This window comes from Stegostoma tigrinum, chromosome 14, assembly GCF_030684315.1.
Source record: "Stegostoma tigrinum isolate sSteTig4 chromosome 14, sSteTig4.hap1, whole genome shotgun sequence".
NCBI lineage: Eukaryota > Metazoa > Chordata > Chondrichthyes > Orectolobiformes > Stegostomatidae > Stegostoma > Stegostoma tigrinum.
The window spans coordinates 40,970,258-40,990,868 of NC_081367.1; the positions used below are offsets into that span (position 1 = coordinate 40,970,258).

The 20,611-nt window shown below is 38.0% G+C and overlaps 1 protein-coding gene across 3 annotated transcripts in view; it reads right to left on the reverse strand.

Moving 5' to 3' along the window:
• Positions 1-276: 276 nt before the first annotated feature.
• Positions 277-20,611, reverse strand: part of LOC125457409 (uncharacterized) — an 86,696-nt gene continuing 66,361 nt past the window's right edge. The window contains exons 7-13 of one of the 3 annotated variants that reach the window (XM_048541573.1): positions 19,980-20,053; positions 18,011-18,094; positions 17,122-17,251; positions 15,759-15,881; positions 11,728-11,858; positions 7,557-7,680; positions 277-545 (exon numbers count right to left, since the gene is read on the reverse strand). In XM_048541573.1, the coding sequence (XP_048397530.1) occupies positions 7,588-7,680; positions 11,728-11,858; positions 15,759-15,881; positions 17,122-17,251; positions 18,011-18,094; positions 19,980-20,053 (635 nt within the window). In that variant the 3' untranslated portion in view covers positions 277-545; positions 7,557-7,587. Of the gene's footprint in view, positions 546-7,556; positions 7,681-11,727; positions 11,859-15,758; positions 15,882-17,121; positions 17,252-18,010; positions 18,095-19,979; positions 20,054-20,611 lie in introns of those variants that run through there. The other 2 variants (XM_059651098.1, XR_007248622.1) reach the window with 2 other exon arrangements.

Consider the following 20,611-nt stretch of genomic DNA (forward strand, 5'->3'; position numbering starts at 1 on the left):
CCCAAACTGGCTTCTAATGGGCAAGGAAGTTAAAACTGAGGCATTTGGTGCTTCTCAATATTTAAAGCTGACACTGTGAATTTTAATTCTTAAAAATACTGCAAATTAACTCAAATGTCAGTAGTTTTAACACAGCAATACTAGGGTCCAACATATTGTGATATACATCACAATCATATTTGCTTTTATGACATTATTTGACAATGTAACAAAATGTTTTTATCTCCAAAATTTAATTTATTTAACAGTGATTTATTAGCAAATATACGCACAACAGTTTGTAATTTAAAATATAATCTTTACACTTATCTAAATATTAATATGGAATTGGAACAAATAAGAATACACTGCATTCATTTGTTCACATTTTATATTATCTCTCTATTGTTTATCTAACATCTTTTTACAGCAAAAGAATATCAGTTCATTTTCACAGTTGCCAAAATGTACAAAAAATAGACTCAGAAGTGTTCACATAAATATGGCAATAAATGTGCATATAAGACGATGCTTGCAGTCTCACAACAGCAACAGCGACTTGAGATCTGGAATCAAAACAAAAGGATCACTTTTGTGCAAATAAATTGTTAAAAAGGAATTTCATTGAAAAGAAGAATCAACACTGTACTGGAAATAGAACATGGATGCACAACAAAGAATGATGAAGGCTACGGAATAAACTGCAAAGCAGTAATTTAATTAAATGTTTCAGATGATGAAACGGAAACAAAGCCCAAATCGTTTATAACTGAATCCGAGGATAGTATTACTGCGTCTATTGCGATCTTCATTGTTCTGAATAATACAGATTGTATTTTTTTTCAGTAACACATACTTTTTACAGGGTAGTTGACATGTGCTGCTGCCAATTTTGAGGAACTTCCATATAGCAGCTTGAAGGCCAGCAATAATATGATGTTGAAATATGAAGCATTTCCCATGGTTCATATTTCACTGCTGAGGAGTTCTGGTATTGAGATAACATAACCATGTTAGGGAAGTGAGACAGACTTTGATAACTCACAGGTAACTACAGAAAACTCAGTGTCACGGAGTCCTACAGCATGGAAATAGGCCGTTCAGCCCAAACTGGTCCATGCTGACCAAAATGCCAATCCATTCTAAACCCAATTCCCTGCACTTTGTCCATTTTCTTCTAAACCTTTCCAATCCACGTGTTCATCCAGATGCCTTCCAAATGTTGCTAATGTACCCACCTCAACCACTTCTGCTGGCAGCTCATTCCGTATGCAAAGCACTCTCTGTGTAAAACGTTGCCCCTCAGGTTTCCATTCTTTCCCCTCTTACCTTAAACTGATGCACTCTAGTCCTTGATTCCCCAACCCTGGGAAAAAGATTGACTGCATTTACCCTATCAATGCCTTTCATGATCTTATGCACTTCTATCAGTCTCCTATGTTCTGAAGGTAAAAGTCCTAACTTATCCAACCTCTCCCTATAACTCAATCCCTTGTATCCTGGCAACATTCTTTAAAGTTTCTTCTGCACTCTTTCCAGTTTAATAAGGTCCTTCCTATAGCAAAGTTACTAAAACTGAACACAATACTCAAGTGTGAGCTCACCAATGTCCTGTAGAACTGCAACATTACTTCCCAACTTCTATGTACCAAATGCCCTGTCTACCTGTCACTCCACTTTCAGAGAACCATCCATCTGAACTCCATGAATTTCCATGAATCAAGCCCCTTCCAACATATCATTTCACTGGGAGAAATTGTAAGTTTTATTTATTGGTTCCTTGATATTTTGAGAGTGACTTTAGAAAACCTATATGCATTCAAAGTACTCCTTAACTAATGGGAGAGATTAATGTTTATATAATGACAATATTATGTCACGTCATGTATGATGTATGAAAAAACATTGATCTCCAATATTGCTCATGTAAGGTATTCATTTTCTGAACTAAATTATGTAGTCCAATACTACTGCTGTATTGACATATTGTTTGAGATTTCATTCGTTGATGGAACTGTTGAACTGTACTGGTGGTTCACATGATTATTTAAGATTTTACAACAATATTCAAAGAACAGGCAATGTTTCTTCTGTCTGGCTGACATTCACCCCTTAGCCATCAGCAGACAGAAAATGTTGACTGTTCGTTCATTGCGTTATGGAGTCATTCTACATTAGTCTAAATGGGCTTGAAATATTTTCTCTAGATTACATACATGATATGAAACACCTTTGGCAGCCTATGGTGAAAATTATAAAGTACACTTAATGCATTAACACTTAAGAATTTCAACTATAGGCTTTGGATATGCTGGAGTAGTGACAGGGTTGGGGGGGGGGGGGGGGAAAGAGAGAGAGAGAGAGAGAGAGAGAGAGAGAGAGAGAGAGAGAGAGAGAGAGAGGGAGAGAGAGAAGGGATGGAAAAGGAGGAAGAAGCAGTAGCCATGGAGGATGGGAGGATTGAAACGTCTGAGATTTCCCTACCATTTTCAGTTGCCAAATACCGTACAAAGTCAGTGCTTGGAAATTGGGAAGTTACTACTATAATTTCATGGACTTTGTAAATTAAGTTATAGTGTTAACATTCTTTTGTTTATATTGGAGAACAAAACAATAAAACAAGAAAAATCTACAATGGGAAATCTAAATTTGACAAGATAAAATATATAAATGTTTAATGGAATCACAAGCCTACAACCCTGAATAAATAAAATTCTTACATTAAAAATGATGCATGCGATTAACTTCAAGTATATTCAGGCAACAGATATTATTGATGTTTAATCAGAAATAAGAAAGCAAAGTAACATGTAGATTTCTAACATCAGACTATTAGTTGCCTAAAAATGCCTTCAACTGTTACTTTCCTACACCCATCACTCAACCAGCCACTCAACACTTTCCGCTACCAATTCTTTCAGAGGCTATCGAGTTTACAACATCAGTCATTTCTCTTTCCCCATTCAATTCACTCATCCATTCCCCTGACTTAAGTTGAACAGAAACAAGTTCCTTAATTGTGCAATGGTTTAAATATTAGGGCTTACGTATTTAATGGCAAAATAAACAGTGTTCCAAATATCAGTTGTAACAATGCTATAAAGTCTCAAAAATGAAATGAAACCAGATGAATCACTTGGCAACAACTAGGCACCAGAAATGACAATGGCAAACATAGGCCAATCAATCCTGTAAAGTCCTCCTTACAAATATCTAGTGACAAAATTGGGACAGCAGGTTTATAGATTAATCAAGCAATAGCCTGATATGGTCATACTTATGGAATTATACTTTACAGTGCCCCAGACACCATCATTACCATCCTTGGATAAGTCCTGTCCCACCAGCAGGGCAAGCCAGCACAGCTTGTGGCACAGTTGGTACAGTTAGGAGGTTGGAGCCCAGCGATTCCTCAATATTGAGACCATGCCTCACGGAGGTCTCATTGCATTAATTCAACATGGACAAGGAAATTTTCTGCTGATTACAATACACAGTCTTCCCTCAGCTGATGTTGAGCAACACTTGAAGGATGCACTGAGAGTGGTAAGGGTGCAGCATGTACTCGGAGGGGATTTCAATGAACAGTACCAAGAGTGGCTCAGAAGCAGCCTTACTGATTGAGCTGGTCAGATCCTATAGGACATTGCTGCCCAGTCTAGCAGCAGTCTAGGGAGGGAACCAACAAGAGGGGAAAAAACATGTTTGACCTCATCCTCATCAATCTACCTGCTACAGATGCATCTGTTCAGGACAATATTGTAACAGTGATTGCCACATAATCCTTGTGGAGATGAAAGCCTGCCTTCACACTGACAATAGCTTATGCTGTGTTGTGGCACTACTGTGATGTTAAACGGGACAGGCTTCAAACAGATCTATCACCTCAAGACTGTGCATCCATGAGACGCTGTGGGCCATCAGCACCGGAATTGTACTCCCAGGCAACCTGCAAACTCATGGTCCAGCACATCATTACCATCAAGCCAGAGATCAACGCTGGAGGTTCAATAAAAAGTTCAGGAGGGCATGCCATATGCAGCATCCATGCCGAACAGCATAAGCAGTAAGTGATAAACAGAGCTGAGTGATCCTGCAATGATCTAAGCTCTGCAGTCTTGGCGAACAATCAAACAATTCACCGGAGGAGGTGACTCCACAAATATCCACATCCTCAATAATGGCAGAAACCAAGACATCAGTGCAAAAGAAAAGGCTGAAGACGTACTACAGGAACTCGGAAAGATCCTTTTAAAAACATTCAAACCCACAACCAATTCTATTCTATGAAGGGTACGAAGGGCAAAGGCACCAGGTACATAGGAACACCACCCCCTGCAAGTTCCCACTAAGCCATTCACCACCCTGGTTTGGAAGTACATCACCATTCCTCCACTGTCACTGGATCATAATCCTGGAATTCCCTCCCTAACGGCATTGTGGGTCTATCTATAGCACAAGGACCTAGCGGTTTTAGAAGGCAGCTCCCCACTATTTTCTCAAAGATACCCAGGTAGGGACAATAAATGCTGGTCCAGCCAGTGATACCCATGTCTCAGAAGTAAATTAAAAAATAAGATATTTCTTACGTAAAAAGGATCAAGGTCTAGCTATAGATAGTGTGCATAAATATGAGTTCAAGTTATTGTTATGAACAAAGTTAGACGTTCAGTTCAACCATATTGATTCCAGTTTTAGTGCAATGAATACTCCCTATATGCTTCAAGTCTCATCTTGCACAGTCCAGTGAAAACAAATTCAATTGTTTCAGTCTGTTCTGATAAGTTTTTTTACGTTTTCCTCCATAGGATCAATTTCAAATATATAAAATGGCATACTGAAGTGTTCTGATAAATTATACAAGATTAATGCATAATTCTTGACTTGCAAATAAATGGTTTTGAACAGCATCATAAGGCACTTGAATTAATTTTGCTAACAGGCACACTTTTACTGGGTACTTCCACAGAATGAGCAGTAATCACAGCTCAGTTGATTTTCTTTCCTTTGGCTAACACGCACACACACACACACACACACACACACACACACAGCAGATTTTAGTTAAAATTCTGGTCACATCAAAGCCATTAATGAGGAGCATAAAGTTTTTATATTGGGATAGATTTACAGAAGCTCTGCTTCTGTCTTTAATATTTAAGAATTGTATGAGGTTCATGGAATATGGGCAGTGCTGGCAAGGCCAGCATTTATTGCCTATCCCTGGCTACCATTGAAAAGATGTTAGTGAGCTGTCTTCTTGAACTGTTGATGTCCGCGCGGTGTTAGTACACCAACAGTGCCCTTACGTTAGGAGCTCCAGGATTTTGACCCAATAATAGCGAAAGAATGGCGATACAATTCCAAGTCAGGATAGTGTGAAACTTGGTGTTCCCATGTATCTGCTACCCTTATCCTCTAGGTAGCAGGGGTCACAAATTTGGAATATGCTTTTGTAGGAGCCTTAGTAAATTACTACAGTACACTTTGTAGATAGCAAACACTGCTGCCACTGTGCACTGATGGAGAAGGAGATGATGTCCTGCATAGTGTTGAAGTTCCCAAGTGCTTTTGGAGCTGCACCCATCAGGCAGAGAGCTCCTGACGTACTTTGTGGGTGAAATGGTATTGGTGAGGCAGAGGGAGCTAACTCACTTGCCACAGAATTCCTAGCCTCTTACCGGTTATTGTAACAGCATTTCATAACACTGATCCAGTTTGCGTTTTGGTCAATGGTAACCTTCAGGTAGTTGATAGTGCGGTAATCACATTGAATGTTAAGGACAATGTTAGAATATCTCTTGATGGAGGTGGTTATAGCACTTGCATGGCATAAGTGTTAGTTACCATTTACCAGTCTGCATGCTGTCCAGGTCTTACTGCACTTGCACATAGATTACTTCAATATCTGAGGAAGTTTGAAAGGGGCTAACAAAGTGCAAAAATGTGAACGTTCCTATTTTCTGATTTAATAATAGAGTGAAGGTCATTGATAATCAGCTGAAAATGGTTGGGCCTAGGACACTGCCCTGAGAACTCCTCCAGGGAAGCCCTGGGGTTGAAACAATTGATGTTGAGGGCAATCACTCTCATCTTTTGCCTGCAGTTCAGCTCTTTTGTCCTAGGTTTCAGCCATAATTGTAATGACATCAGAAGCTGTACGGCCCTGGTGGGACTCAAACTAAGTATGAATGAGCAGATTATTCCTTTGATAGCACTGTGAACAGCTCCTTCCATCATTTACATTACTGTGAGTAGACTTGTAGGGCAGTAATTCAGTAAATTGCATTTGACCTGCTTGTTGTGGATAGAACCTATCTCAGCAAGTTTCCACTGTGTCAGGTAGATGGCACTGTTGCAGCTGCACTGGAGCAGCTTGACTTGAAGTAGAAGTGCTCAGTACCATTGCTGAAATGTAGTCAGGATCAAGTGCCTTCTGCTATTTCTTGATATCAAATAGAGTGAATCAAATTGACCAATAGATGTCCTCCATAATGGGGTGAAGCTCACGAGGAAGCCAAGACAGATCATCAACTCAGCGATTATAACACTTCAGACTCATTTTTTTCATCAATGAGTTCCTTCAGCATTAAGGGTTGAGACAGAGATAGAGTGACTGCCTCCTGTTTGTAGTTTAATGGTCTATTACCATTCATGGCTGAACATGGCAGGACTGCAGAGCTCAGATCCAATCCCCACAGTTGTTGGATCACTTTGCTCTGGATAATAGTTCCACTGTTCAGGAAGCAAGTACTCCAGTGTTGTGGCTTCACCAACTTTGAGTTGCTGAATCTGTCTGATGTCTGATCCACTTAGCACTGTGACTGTGCCACACAACACGATGGACAGTACCTCAGTTTGAGGACAGTACTTTATCTCCACAATAACTCTGTCATGTTTACCCTATGGACATTACCATGGTTCGTGGACAGATTTGTGTGAGGAGTCTGAGGAGCCCGAAGTCAACAGAGGTTTTTCCTCACCACCAGCTGCAAACCCAGTCTTGCAGCTTGGTCTGTGGTGGTGCTACTGAGCCACTTGTGGTGACAGACAATGAAGTACTCCACCCAAAGTACATTAGTTATAATTAAAACATCTGAAAGTTCCTTGGCTGTGAGTTGAAATGTCTGCACAGTTTACAAAACAGTTTTGCTGCAGCATATATAATTCACCGACTGAAATCTCAGAATTAAGTTGGTCTTCTACCATTAATTTAGTCAATGAGGTATTATTGTAGTTATATTGTTAAGGAGAAACAAAAACGGATGACAGGACAGTGACTCCAAGAATCAGAACAAGGGGGCATAGGATGAAGTTTAGAAGAGGTAAGATGTTTTGACAAACCAAGCATAACCTTCACACAAAAGGCTGCACAGAATGATTTATGCTAACTTCGAAAATAAATAGGCTTCTGGCCAGAGAAATAAATAACCGAGGTATAGATAATACAGTACATTGTTTTTGAACTCAGACATAACAAATGGGCCAAAATAGCCTTTCTGGTCCTGTAGTTTCTGGTGTTACCTTTGGAGCTAGATGTATTTTACACAATCAATAAGTTCATCATGTCACTCTACCTTGTAGTTTTTCTGGATTTCATGTGCACTTTCAGCAATCATCATCCACATTTCTCCCTGTCACAGATGAAGTCAAGGTTGGGGGAGTTTCAGTGAGATAGCTGTATGATAATACCATCATTATCTAAAATAGAAAAGATGGTTGGATGAACTCAGGTCATTGTTATATAAATTGTAAGAGTTTAATACACATAAAGATGATTAACAGTTCAGTCAAACTTAGTATTTTAAAAAAAACAAACATCGAGAATGTTGTAGAAACTCCGGTTTGGCAGCAGTTATGGAGTTGGAAACAGAATTAACGCTTCACATTGGTATGACTCTTTTTCAGTAATAACCATCCTATACAGTTTGGTTACAACCACACTAGTCCTACCGCACAAGGCTTCAGTACTACTGTTTGAATGTTGGTGAAGCTCAGAGTCTTTGTGGTATCCAGTGTGTTCAGGTGCCTCCTGATATCATGGTTGTGAAGAGATGAAGAACATAATCTGTGATGGCAGAAACTACAGGAGGAGACCAATTTCAATTATCACGACATTTCTGGCTGAAAATAGCTGTAAATGCTTCAGCCTTTGGTTTTTGAATGCATGTGCTGGGGTTTCACACTCAGGATTGGGATGTTCGCACAGCATCCTCTTACCATTAGTTGTCCACTGGTGACAGCCATTCATAACTGGATGCAGTAGGACTGCAGAATTTTAATGTGAAATTGTTTATCGCCATTTGCTGCTTCCATGTTTTAACATGTATCTTAACTTCACTAGATTGGCTGTTTATTATTAAGTACACCTGGTATTACACCTGAAATGCTTTTTGCTCTAACATAACAGCTAAGCACTGCAGACACTGGAGTTTGGAAATAAAAACTGTAAGTGCATGAGAAATTCATCAAGTCTGGAAGCACCTGTGGAGTGAGAAACAGAGTAAATGTTTTGAGACCAAAATGATGATTCTTTGGAATGCTCTTCTACATGCCAGGCCGGAAACTGCAGACTATGATGAATATAATTCTGCTTCTGATTATGCAAAGTACCACACAAATATGTAGTTTTTGAATTGCTAGATCTATTCTGGACCTATGCTATTTGACACAGTCACACACCACTGTGGACAGTGCTCTCACTGGAAAGAAGAACAACTAAGAACTCCTTGCAATGCTGAAATGGAGTTGTGCGCAAACCCGGTTTGTTAGATATGTCCTTCAAGACTCAGCCATTTTGGTCAGGAGAATGTAGCTGAGCTATTTGTGGTGATGGACAAGAGGACTCCGAAGCAGAATACATTCTGTGGCCTTACAGCTAAGGCAGGACAGTAAGTTGCAAACAAATAATTTTGATTCCCAGAAATATAAACAGTAAATACTGAACTCAGCTGGTCAGAAAGTAAGTAAAGAGAAACAGTTAATATTTCTGGGAAATCTGGGACTGGAAAAGATTAAAAGTATAACAGGATTTAGGAATAGGGGCAGTGAAAGGGATGGGAGAAGGGACAAAAAGAAAATAATGGCCTTTGGTAGCAGGGAAGGCAAGAATAATTAAGTAACAAAAGGAGATAGCACAAACTAAAATAATTCACATAAGTCACAGTTTATGTCAAAACAGTGGAACCATAAGCATTTGCCATCTGAAAAAAAAAGAGCAGAAATTATGATCGAAAATTGTTGAGTGAAATGTTGGAACAGACACCGTGAAGTTCCCGTTCCTCAAATGAACATCGAACTTCACTGAAACAGTGTAGCAAACCAACAACAGAAAGGGGTCAGGGACAGACTGGGGTGGAGAATTAAAGTGGCAGTTTGAGGGGGTCATGCTTACAGACGAAATAGAGATGTTCTGAAAACCATAAAGGAGTTCCTGTCATGCACAGTAGCTACAATGCATCAAATTGCAAGCAAAAGTAAAGCACTGTTTCACCTGGAGTGGGTGCAGTCCTGAAATATAGGGAGGAGATAAAACAGATAAGCTTGCAACTCCTGCACTTGCGTGAGACTATGCCATGGGTTGACTTAGGAGTGGATCCAGGTAATGTGGAAGAAATGGTCCCTTCAGAATGGTGAAAGAAAGGAAAAGGAGGGAAGAGAAACAGGGCATGCTGTTGCACTGGAAGTGGTGGAAGATGATCCATTGAATATGGAATCTGGTTGGATGGAAGGCATGGACAACTGCAGCCGTATTTAAATTCTGGGAGAAAACGAGAATAATAGGAAACAGATCTGTTCAAAAGTTCTGTCAAGCAAGAAAACTCTTGTTTGAGGATAAAGGAAGATATATCAGAAGCACTGGTATTGAAGGTACAGAAAAGATGTAGAAGAACTGAAGAAATAGGAAATGGAACAGAACGATAGCTTTAGAAAACTGTTCACACTTATAGTGGCTATCGACTGACTCAACTGAATTGGAAATGGATCTTGTAATAGTGAGGAAAGCATTGCATATAAAGGCAAAGTTGATCCAATATTCCAGATGGATGTGAGAATAGGAAACAGTCATCAATATGCTGGACATTGACAATGGAGGAGACTGGTGGAGGACTGAAACAAAAACAACTCCATGTATCTCGCAAAATGGCAGGCATAGCCTAAAAATAGTTTTCAGTTCTAGCTGGGACCCAAATAAGCTTGCATGGCAGCACCTTTTATTTGATGAAGAGAGTAGAGTCAAAAAGAGCAATGTGAGAACAAGGCTAGTCTGGTTCTGTTCAAGGCAAAAGCAGAAGGCCTACAGAGTCTTTTTGGAAGGACCTGGAGGCGTAGATGGTTCCATTGACTATGTTTGACCTATTGTTAGAAAACTTGATGGAGTCCTGCATCAATTTTGAATCTTTCCGGATCACTCCATCCCAACAGTATATTGTATTCCACACAGGATTGGGGTCTACACCTCTTGCGAATGACAGAAAAAACACAAATTCCACTATTATGGAAATTCTCCAAGTTTCCTGCGTGGCATGGTGGCTCAGTGGCTAGCACTGCTGCCTCACAGCGCCAGGGGCCTGGGTTCAATTCCAACCTCAGTGACTGTGTGGAGTTTGCACATTCTCCCTGTCTGTGTAAATTTCCACCAGGTGCTCTGATTTCCTCCCACAGTCTAAAATATGCAAGTGAGGTGGATTGGCCATACTAAACTGCCCGGGGTGTTCAGGGATGTGCAAGCTAGGTGTATTAGCCAAGAGATATGTAGTTTTATAGGGGTAGGGTAGGGGGGTGGGTCTGGGTGGGATGCTCTTCGGAGTGTCCATGTGGATTTGTTGGGTCAAATGGCCTGTTTCCACACTGTGAAGGTTCTATGATGTACAACCATGCGATTCACTGGGGCAGTGAAGGGGGATCTGGGTTTGTCCTTGAGTGTATGCAGTTGTGCAGATAGCGAAACTAAGTAGAGTTAGGAGGAGTGAATGTTTAGCATTGTGCCACCACTTTAGTGGGTATGTACTCCCACAAGAATAGGACATATTTAGGAACAGTTGACCGAGAAATCCTGGATGTATGCAGGAAAATGTGACTTTTGAGAGCATGGCAATATCAGGCTGTTTTTGAACAGTCTGTGATATAGCTTTCTAACTTTTAACAGAAACCTTTAGATGTAAATGAGTTAGTTTATGCATTCTTCGATCCATTATTAAAACCAGAAAAGTGGACGATTAAAAATGTGATGAAAAGTTTACTCTGACCTCCGTTATTTGTCAAAATAGAAATGAATCCACATGGTTCTCTGATGACTGAAGAAATAGTTGATCTTAATGGAGCAGAAGTCCAAATTTTATTATTTGGTACATTGACTGCAGCAGGGATTCTCGAGTTGCACTCACAACCCCAGACCAAAAGGAGGGGATTGCAAAACATCAGCTGAGGCTTCAAGTTCTCAGCTGCTATTTGTTAAGCACAGAAGAACTGCACAAGCACAGAACTGAATTGGCGCTGATATTTCAAAGTGTAATGCAACATAATGGATTTGACGTCTTAATGTTATTATGCACAAAGCATTTGATTCAAGTGAGGCAAGCTGCATGAACCAGAGTATCTTTTTTTCCTGTCTGCTATTATTTAAGCAACTGTTGAGATTGGTGAAGGAAAAAGAAATTTTATATAATTTGGCAGCTGATATTCCAATTTACAAACCACAAATAACATCAAGAACTAGTAACTGATTCGTAATTCAATTTAACTTACAGTCAGAAGTGTCAGAAGACCCATCATGACTCCCAACATTATGTAAAGGTTATTAGTTAAGCCTCCTGCCCACATGGGACCTAATATTGTGGCAAGTCCTCCAATCGAACGACGAAATCCTTGACTGAACCCTGCAAAAGGGAAAGGATGTACTTGGAGTTACTCATCCATAAATAACAGGAATGTAAAGTATATTCTCAAACAAAGTTTGCATTATTTTAGAAATACCACAATAGTTAAAAATTAAAACCTGTATTTTAAGAGTTTGGGAAAGCATGGTCGAGTTGCAACTTATTGATAGGGGTCTGCTTTTACACTCAAAGAAATGATAGCCCAGGGAAAAGTTCGAGTATTTAAAGCCAGTGGGCCGTACAGAACACATCAGTTTGCAGCACTGCTGTAAATTTACATTTACAAAGCTAATTGAGCAATATCCCCAGCCTATAAACCTTGAATAGGCTTGGATTTGGGGAACATCTTACCATGGGGTAAAAGGCAGGCTTCACATCAGTAATAAAGAGATAAGGGATAGAGTACCTGCATCCAGAAATATAAAATTGAAGAGATAACAGAGACACTGGAACAAATGGGCCAGAAAGACAGCACACAATTTGAAGAAGAAAGTGGCAAATTAGCTATTTAACTGTTATGTGATGGTAACAAAAATAAGGAGCTTGTTTGGATTCTATGCTGGAATTAGGTAGCCGTTTTGTAGAGGAACATTACTATGGAAGTTTAACAACCTCAGCGTGAATGTTTATATATTTCCCTGGGCCTTTGTATTCCTTCATTTATTACCCTTATAAATGCCACAGGAGTTTGTTGAAAGTGATGTCTGAAGTCAAAATGGAATGTAATAGTAGGAAAATATAGACCTGCAAGTTAATTACCCTGGGTCTGCAATTTCAAATTTCAAAAGACCTCAAGTATCACCATGTCACAAGCACTAGGATCCATTTAAGAACAGTTAATAGGTACCAAGGATAAGCTCAATCAGAATGAATGCATTTGTGCAATTATACATGGTTGACATGCCTTTACATGCAACAAAACCACATCTATGTGAAGTTTAAATGTCAAGAAATCTCTGATTTACATTTGTGAGGATGCTCAATTTGCAAAAAGGTACACAGATCCTTCCACATTTCCTCACTAAACCACTGCTTCTTTAAGCATAACTCTTGACGGTTGACTAGTCTTGGACACAATCTTACCCTCTGTGCCTTATCATTTTCTCTTCCTCCTGCTTCTGATTCACCTCTATTATAAAGACTTATGCACAATATCAAAATGGAACAGCAAACAAAAAGGCTGTATAACAAAGATACAAAGAGAAATGGTTCCCTTCCTCAAACTATTAAATAGACAACATCCAGATTCCTGTGTTAGCTGCATAGTTAACAAAACATATTCTGAATTATTTAAAACAGCTATACTGAAACAATGTTTCTATGTCAGAACAGGCTAAGCCTGATCATACTGGTCCTGCGGTCCTCTGGCATGGGCTAACTTATTTAGATAAGAGTTGGGAATGAGATCATCTCCTTGGAATCCTCAGCAAGCAGCCCTAATGTTGATGACATTACTTTGCGCTTTATATGGCTTTCCTTTGTCTAATTAGTGAAATGACATTGTAGTTTACAAGTTCAAAATTACATTATTAGCACTACACTTTAAAAATATGCATTTAATAATGTTCCAAGATTTTTGAAATAATTGGTGATAAAATTATGTAGTTATGATCCCATCTTATGGTAATACTGGGAAAGTCAGATCCAGAAGTGAAACTTGCCTTCCATAAAATAGTAGCCAGTCACTGAATATATTAAGAGGCTGTCAATTTACTTTTAACAATAAAAATCAAAGTTTACTGCACATAAAAGGAAAAATAGAATTACATCATTGAAGAAATATTTGCAATGGTCTTAATACAAATACCAGAAGAGACATTACAATTTCTTTCACCCGCAAGAAAAACCTTAAATCTCTCTTACTTAAATTTCAGTGATGGGTTACGGCTGGGTCTTCATTTTAAAGTGTCTTGTTTAGTTATTATGACTTTGATGGTTTCGGAAACTTCATTCTTAACGACTTCTAAACAGTTGTAGGGAAAACACAAGGGTTTCCCATACCTAGCTTCCAGCAGTTTGCTGCTTCTGGAGTTTCCTTCTAATCCACTCAGAACATATTCCAAAGCCGGACGTTTTGTAGGCTGACAAACTAACGTCAACGTTTCGTTCTGAATGCACTTGTATACCTTTCTGGCTGGTACTGACTTTCTATGATTGTGTGTATGAATAGTGTCTCAGTAACTGAACTGAGTTTTTTCAGGAAGTGACGAAGAGGATCAATGAAGGCAGAGCATTAGACATGTTCTATATAGACTTCAGTAAGGCGTTTGACAAGATTCCACATGGTAGACTAGTTAACAAGATTAGATCACATGGAAGACATGGAGAACTAGCCATTTGGATGCATAACTGGCTTGAAGGTAAGAGACAGAGGGGAACGGTAGAGAGTTGCTTTTCAGACTGGGGGCTCATGACCAGTGGTGTGCCACAAGGATCAGTGCAGGTCCACTGCTTTTTGTCATTTATGTAAATGATTTGGATGTGAATGCAGGAGCTATGGTTAGTACGTTTGCAGATGATAAAAAGTGGTGGTGTAATGGAAAGCCAAGAAGGTTATGTCAGAGTACATTGGGACCTTGGTCAGATGGGCCAGTGGGCTGAGGAGTGGCAGATGATGTTTAATTAAGATAAATGTAAAGTACTGCACTTTGTAAAGGCAAACCAGGGCAGGAGATATATACTTAAATGGTACGGTCCTAGGGAGTGTTGCCAAACAAAGAGACCTTGGAATGCACTTGCATAATTCCTTGAAAGTGGAGTCACAGGTAGATAGAATAGTGAAGGCAGCATTTGGCATCCTTGCCTTTACTGGTCTGTGCATTGAGCTTAGAGTTGGGAGGTCATGTTGCACCTTTACAGGACATAGCAAACTGTGTTCAATCTGGTCTCTTTGCTGTGGGAAAGAATATTGTGAAACTTGAAAGGGGTCTGTACCAGATTAAATTTAGTTGGATGAGGGGTGATCTGATTGAAACTTACAGAACACTGATAGGCCTGGATAGAATGGACATGGATAAGATGTTTTCACTAGTAAGAGACCCAACAGCACTGGCTCAGAGTGAAGGGATGACACTTTAGAACTGAGATGAGGAGGATATTCTTCAGCCAGAGGATGATGAATCTGTGAATGCATTGTTGCAGAGGCCAAACCATTGAGCATACTTAAGACCAGAGACAGATAGATTCTTGATTGGTAAGACAATCAAAGGTTACAGGGAGAAGACAGGAGAATGGGTTTGAGAAATTTATCGATCATGATCAAATGGCACAACAGACTCGATGGACCAAATAGCCTCAGTCTATTCCTAAATCTTACGGGGTTAGAGTTTTAACTAGTAGGGTTATTTATCAACCATTCTTAGTTGTGTACCTGTAGCTAGAATCTAATTACTTGTATTAAATAGTACCTCTTGTTAAGTATAGAAACCTGGTTTTTTTTTCTATCAAACTGGGTCCAACAAGGCAGGTAATGTTTGCATACTTCTTTAAAATCTTTAACTTTTATGAGCTCTCACTTCCAGCACTATACCCTAGTGAGGGATAACCTATTAAAAATATGTGCATCAACAAACTTCAAACACCTCTGCACCATTTAGCACAAAATTAAAAATGAAACTAAAAGTATAATGCCCTTTAACACAAACGATATTGAAATACAAATCAAACTTAAAGCAATACATAGATCTGTCCATGTTAAAACTCAAGCTTTGAAATGGGGACAACATTATCATGAACATTCATCAAAAGATGCAAAACATAATTCCCGGACCTACAACAAATTAGGTATTCTGAAAATGCTATGTCATGCTTTGTGGGGAAACAGGATACAATAAAACCGATGTCAATATATGAACTCATCACAAAAACTGGGAGTGGGGAAGAGAAACCACACCCACTGACCTTGCGTGTTCTCTTCTGTAACTTTTGAAAACAAAGATACTTGAGAAACTGCAACAAATGGCAACCCCAGAATTTGGAGAAACACACCTACCACAAACTCTGTTAGCAACATGGCAAAACTCCCTGCAAAAAGACAAAAGACAACAGGTTCACCATTTTAAAACAACACAAGTAAATACATTTACACATAACTGGCCCCAATAAAGTGCAATTTATTTGAATTTGGAGAACAGTAAAGCAGCAGTGGTGCTTTACTGGAGTGGTGGCTAATAGACCTGCAACTTTATGGACAATGTGATACACTGGTAATATCATTGGATTAGCAATCCAGAAGACAGGCTAATGCTCTGAGGACAAGGTTTCAAATCCCACAATTGCAGAAATGTGAAATCAATTTAAAAAAAATTAAAATCCAGCTTGATGTCAACCATGTAATCACTGTTGTCATAAAAACCCACCTGGTGCAGCAGTGTTCTTTAGGGAAATAAATCTACTGTGGCTTGTGTGTGACTCCAGGCCCATTGCAATGTGGGTGACTCTTAAAATATCACAGCAAGCCATTCAGATCAGGGGCAATTTGGGATTGGCAATAAATGCTCATCCAGCCAGCGACATCCACATCACATGGAAAAAGTTACTGCTCCAGGAGCTGCACTGCCAAATATGCAGCAAGCAGGAATCAATATCTGATGACCCTGATCTTTTTCCAAGGGAGGATTCATTTCTACAAAACAGCTACAGATCTGGAGTAAAGTCTCTTCATCCACGTCAAGGTCATGAGTTTAAATACACAGTCATAATACATAACTGTTTTAAGTTTAACATTGCGTTTAATATCAGCAAAACACAGCTAGCACCTATATGGACTCATCATGGATGTTTAAAATCAAAACAAGTCAGTAAAAATGGGTAGAGATAATGGGAACTACAGATGCTGGAGAATCCAAGATAACAAAGTGTGAAGCTGGATGAACACAGCAGGCCAAGCAGCATCTCAGGAGCAAAATGGTTAGACATTTTTCACTACATAAAATAATTATACATGCAAAATCATTGGACACATCATTGAAGTTTATTCTGTGGCCTACCTGTTCAACACCATGCAGAACAGAAGCACTCATTTCATCTTGTTTGAATTCACTTCAATTGTAAGGGCTATGCAAAATTAATTAATCGATATGTAAATACTATTGATTCTAAATGTCAATCACCCAATAAGTATACTGTTAACCAACTTGGAGGAAGTATAATTTCTTAGAGAAATTATATCTTTCTATTCCAGAAATTATATTTGCATAAGGAATGCTTTATATTAAACCCAAGGGAAAGTAATAAAAATAAATAAATGTAACAAAATTCTTACCTTTCGGATTTGCCAGGAAAATTAAACACCAAATACAAGAAATATTGCATATAAGAAGACCCACTGCCAGGATTACTCGATCAGCAAACTTAGTGCTTAACCACCTCACAAGAAAGAATCCAACTATCACCTATAAAATGCAAAAAAGTTAGAATGTAGTGGCAGAAAATAATTCTACATTGCTAATATGCTCCAATATTAAATGCCACAATTAGTCCATACCTGCATTTAAATTAGAGTTTTGTTTCTTTTACCAACATTTCAGTTAAGCATCCAAACAATGATGATAATGTGTGATAATGTAAATTAGTTCAGATATGATTCACAAAGAATATAACTAGGACTTTATAGAATCATAATCTTAATTCAAAGTTGTTTAATCCAGATATCATAGAATTCAAATAATTTTAAACATTGAAATTCCATTTTATGGTTACGCTGCTTAACCTGAATTATTGGATAATTTTTAATCTTAAAAACAATTAAAATTTAAAAATAAAAATGACATTATTATCAATCATTACAAGTATTTCAGTCTTTCAATTTATGTGTAAAGAGCAATTTAGAACATGAGAGTTAGATAAAGTTCTAAGTAATGAAGAAATTGATTACATCCAAGATTGCACTGAGCGTGCAAATTCCGATTTAAGAAGGTAGCACTCTCATATACATACTTAAATCAATTCCGGGTAGATTTAACGAATGTTCTATTTGTCAGAGTATTAGATGGTATATTTTTCCCAAGGAATTATTTCCTTCTTTTCTAATGAATTATTTCTCTTTTCTCTACAGCCAGATCACTCAAAATATACTGTCAGAATCACCATTAACAGTCGATTAACAAAGGCAATGTCCACCATACTTCATCATGACATGAATTATTACTCACTTCTACTCCACATATACAGTACATCAAACTGTTTTCCAATTCCCCAAAATGGAAATACTTCTGTGTAATAGGAGTAACCATTGTCTGAAATTAAAATTCAGCATGTTAACCTAAACATCTTCAACATGTTCCGAAAGGTGAGCTGAGACACAGAAAACTTCAAAACACCTGTCCCGAAAAGTTCCAAACAGTTGTGTATTGTTAGGATCCCAGCTTAAGTTATCACCAGACAAGTCAGACTCTGGAATTAAATTTGGCCTGATAGGTCATATTTCTTTTGATTTAACATGGCAGTCTTTCACTGTAACATGAGCGCACAAGGCTGTTGATTTGGTTATAAAAACAAAATTGAAGTTTATTATACAACAGAAATAAAAATAAATAAAACCAAGCTATTTACATATAACACCACTTGAAAGATTTCAAAACACAGGACAAAATCCCAGCTACTTGCAACACCATCATATTACAGATTTTCAAAAATCCAAAATGCCTCCTTTCCTTTCAAATATATCAATTTGACTTAACTGATTCTTCTCAGTTCCGGTTCTGAGAGCTGTCAGGTTTTTTCCTTTAACTGCCCAATTGTGAGAGACTTTCTTGGTCTTTTAATAATATGTGGAATTCTATCCAAACACTTCTGGTCTGGAAGCTTCACAGAATGTACACTTTGACCTAAAGAAAAATATTTCCTGACCTGCCCTGAACAATCGTGTTTTTGCAAGAGGAATTATATTTGTTTCTGACTCCAGTCAGATTTCCTTGAAACTCCTGAAAACTTGTGGACTAAAACTGAAAAGAGAAGTGCTTATCCTGGACTCTGCAAATGTATTTTTCTCTATCATACAGTTCCACAATAAAAACAAACTTCTACTAACTCATTTAGTTTCAAAATCATGGTTCTGGAAAAACAAATCTTCTCAAGTCCTTTCGAAAAACTGGACCAACAGCCAAATACATAAAAAGCACACGTTTCATTACATGGATTAGAAGTGTTTTATTTCAATTACTAATTTACTAATTAAATTAAAAATGTTTTTGATCACTTTGCAGTGAATTAATCATTAAGTAACACATAATGGTAAGTCACTTAAGTATATTGTGAGCCAATGCCAACACAAAAGCACAGTAAAACTAACTAAACACTAACACGGGAAAGTAAGTAGCAACAATCTAATTGGAGTGGTAGGGTAATAACATTGAAGTTTACTAAGGTGGGCAAATCAGTCGAAGAATTTTGTTTCCTACATTAAAAACTATTTTTATGTTAATACTTTGGGATCATTCACACATAACAATCTCAAAGCAATGAAAGATATGATTTATTTCATCTATTCCACCGGTAAGACAGTTTCTTGCTTCCAATAAAGTATCAGTTTCATATTGGTGTCCAGAAAGAGAGGAGTGCGTAATTTAACTGACATAAATGGGTTTTTATGAAGTGCAAGGTTAGTACAGTATCTGCAATACTGCATCTAAAATATAGTGATAAAAGTTTCACAGATGTATCAAATGCATGGTTGTTTTACAGAAAAATGCCAGATTTACTTTTACAATGTACACAGGATGTTTAAAATTAAGTTTCGGACAGGTCACATAGTGCACACTGTCCTTTGCCAGAATACTCCTTTAATGTAACAAAACTCTATTGGAACAGTCAAAATAACATTAGCTATCGACTCACTTATCAAATTGCTTTATGGAATTAAAATTAACTATTTCTAGAGTGAAAAGAACAAGTGATTGATTACAAGTCGCTAATAAATACAAGTGCGGAGAATTAAATTCAGTTCAGCAACATCTTCATTATCAAAAATTGAGCTACATCTGCTTTCGAAAGCAACCAATATAGAAATGTGTAGATCAATCCATCAATGCTAAGCAGGGCTTTGAAAGGCAAATGTCACATTAAACTTAATAAATTGGTTGTATCCAAATCAAGATGCTGGAGTCAAATCTACTTGCATACCTCTAAAGCAGTTTGATTGAATAGTGTAATGAACTGTGCAGTAAGAACAACCACAACCTCTTCTCTTAGGTACTCTGAAATAGAGAACACCATACTAATTATAAACTAAATTTAAAACAAAATAAATTTGCATTTATAGGAAACATTGGAATGAATATTTTTATTTTCATCATTTGGGCAATAAGTTCAAAGAAATGAAAGATGAAGTGAATTCTATAACAAATAGGCTTCACCAAATTACTGCTCAGGCATGGAAGGTGGAATAAGCTTCAACTGGTTTTACAAATAAATTTTATGATTGAATGCAGAGTTTTATTAAATCCAACAAAAAAGGTTATAAAACGCAGTGTCTACAGTACATGGTCTTCTATCTCCAGCACATGAAATGCAGTGCTTCAAGGCAGCTCACCACGACCTTCCCAACTAGGGGAAAAAACATTAAAAATACTGGCCAGTCAGTCAGCGACACCCACATCTCAAATGAATTTTTAAAAAAACATTGTTTTCGCCCCATGTTCCTGTAGCCAAGTAAAAAGTAAACCAATAATGCATTCTTCTGAAGAAATTTATTTTTAAATATATTTCATTCAGGCGAAATTTCAGAACATTGCAGCCATATCATTCAGCATAAG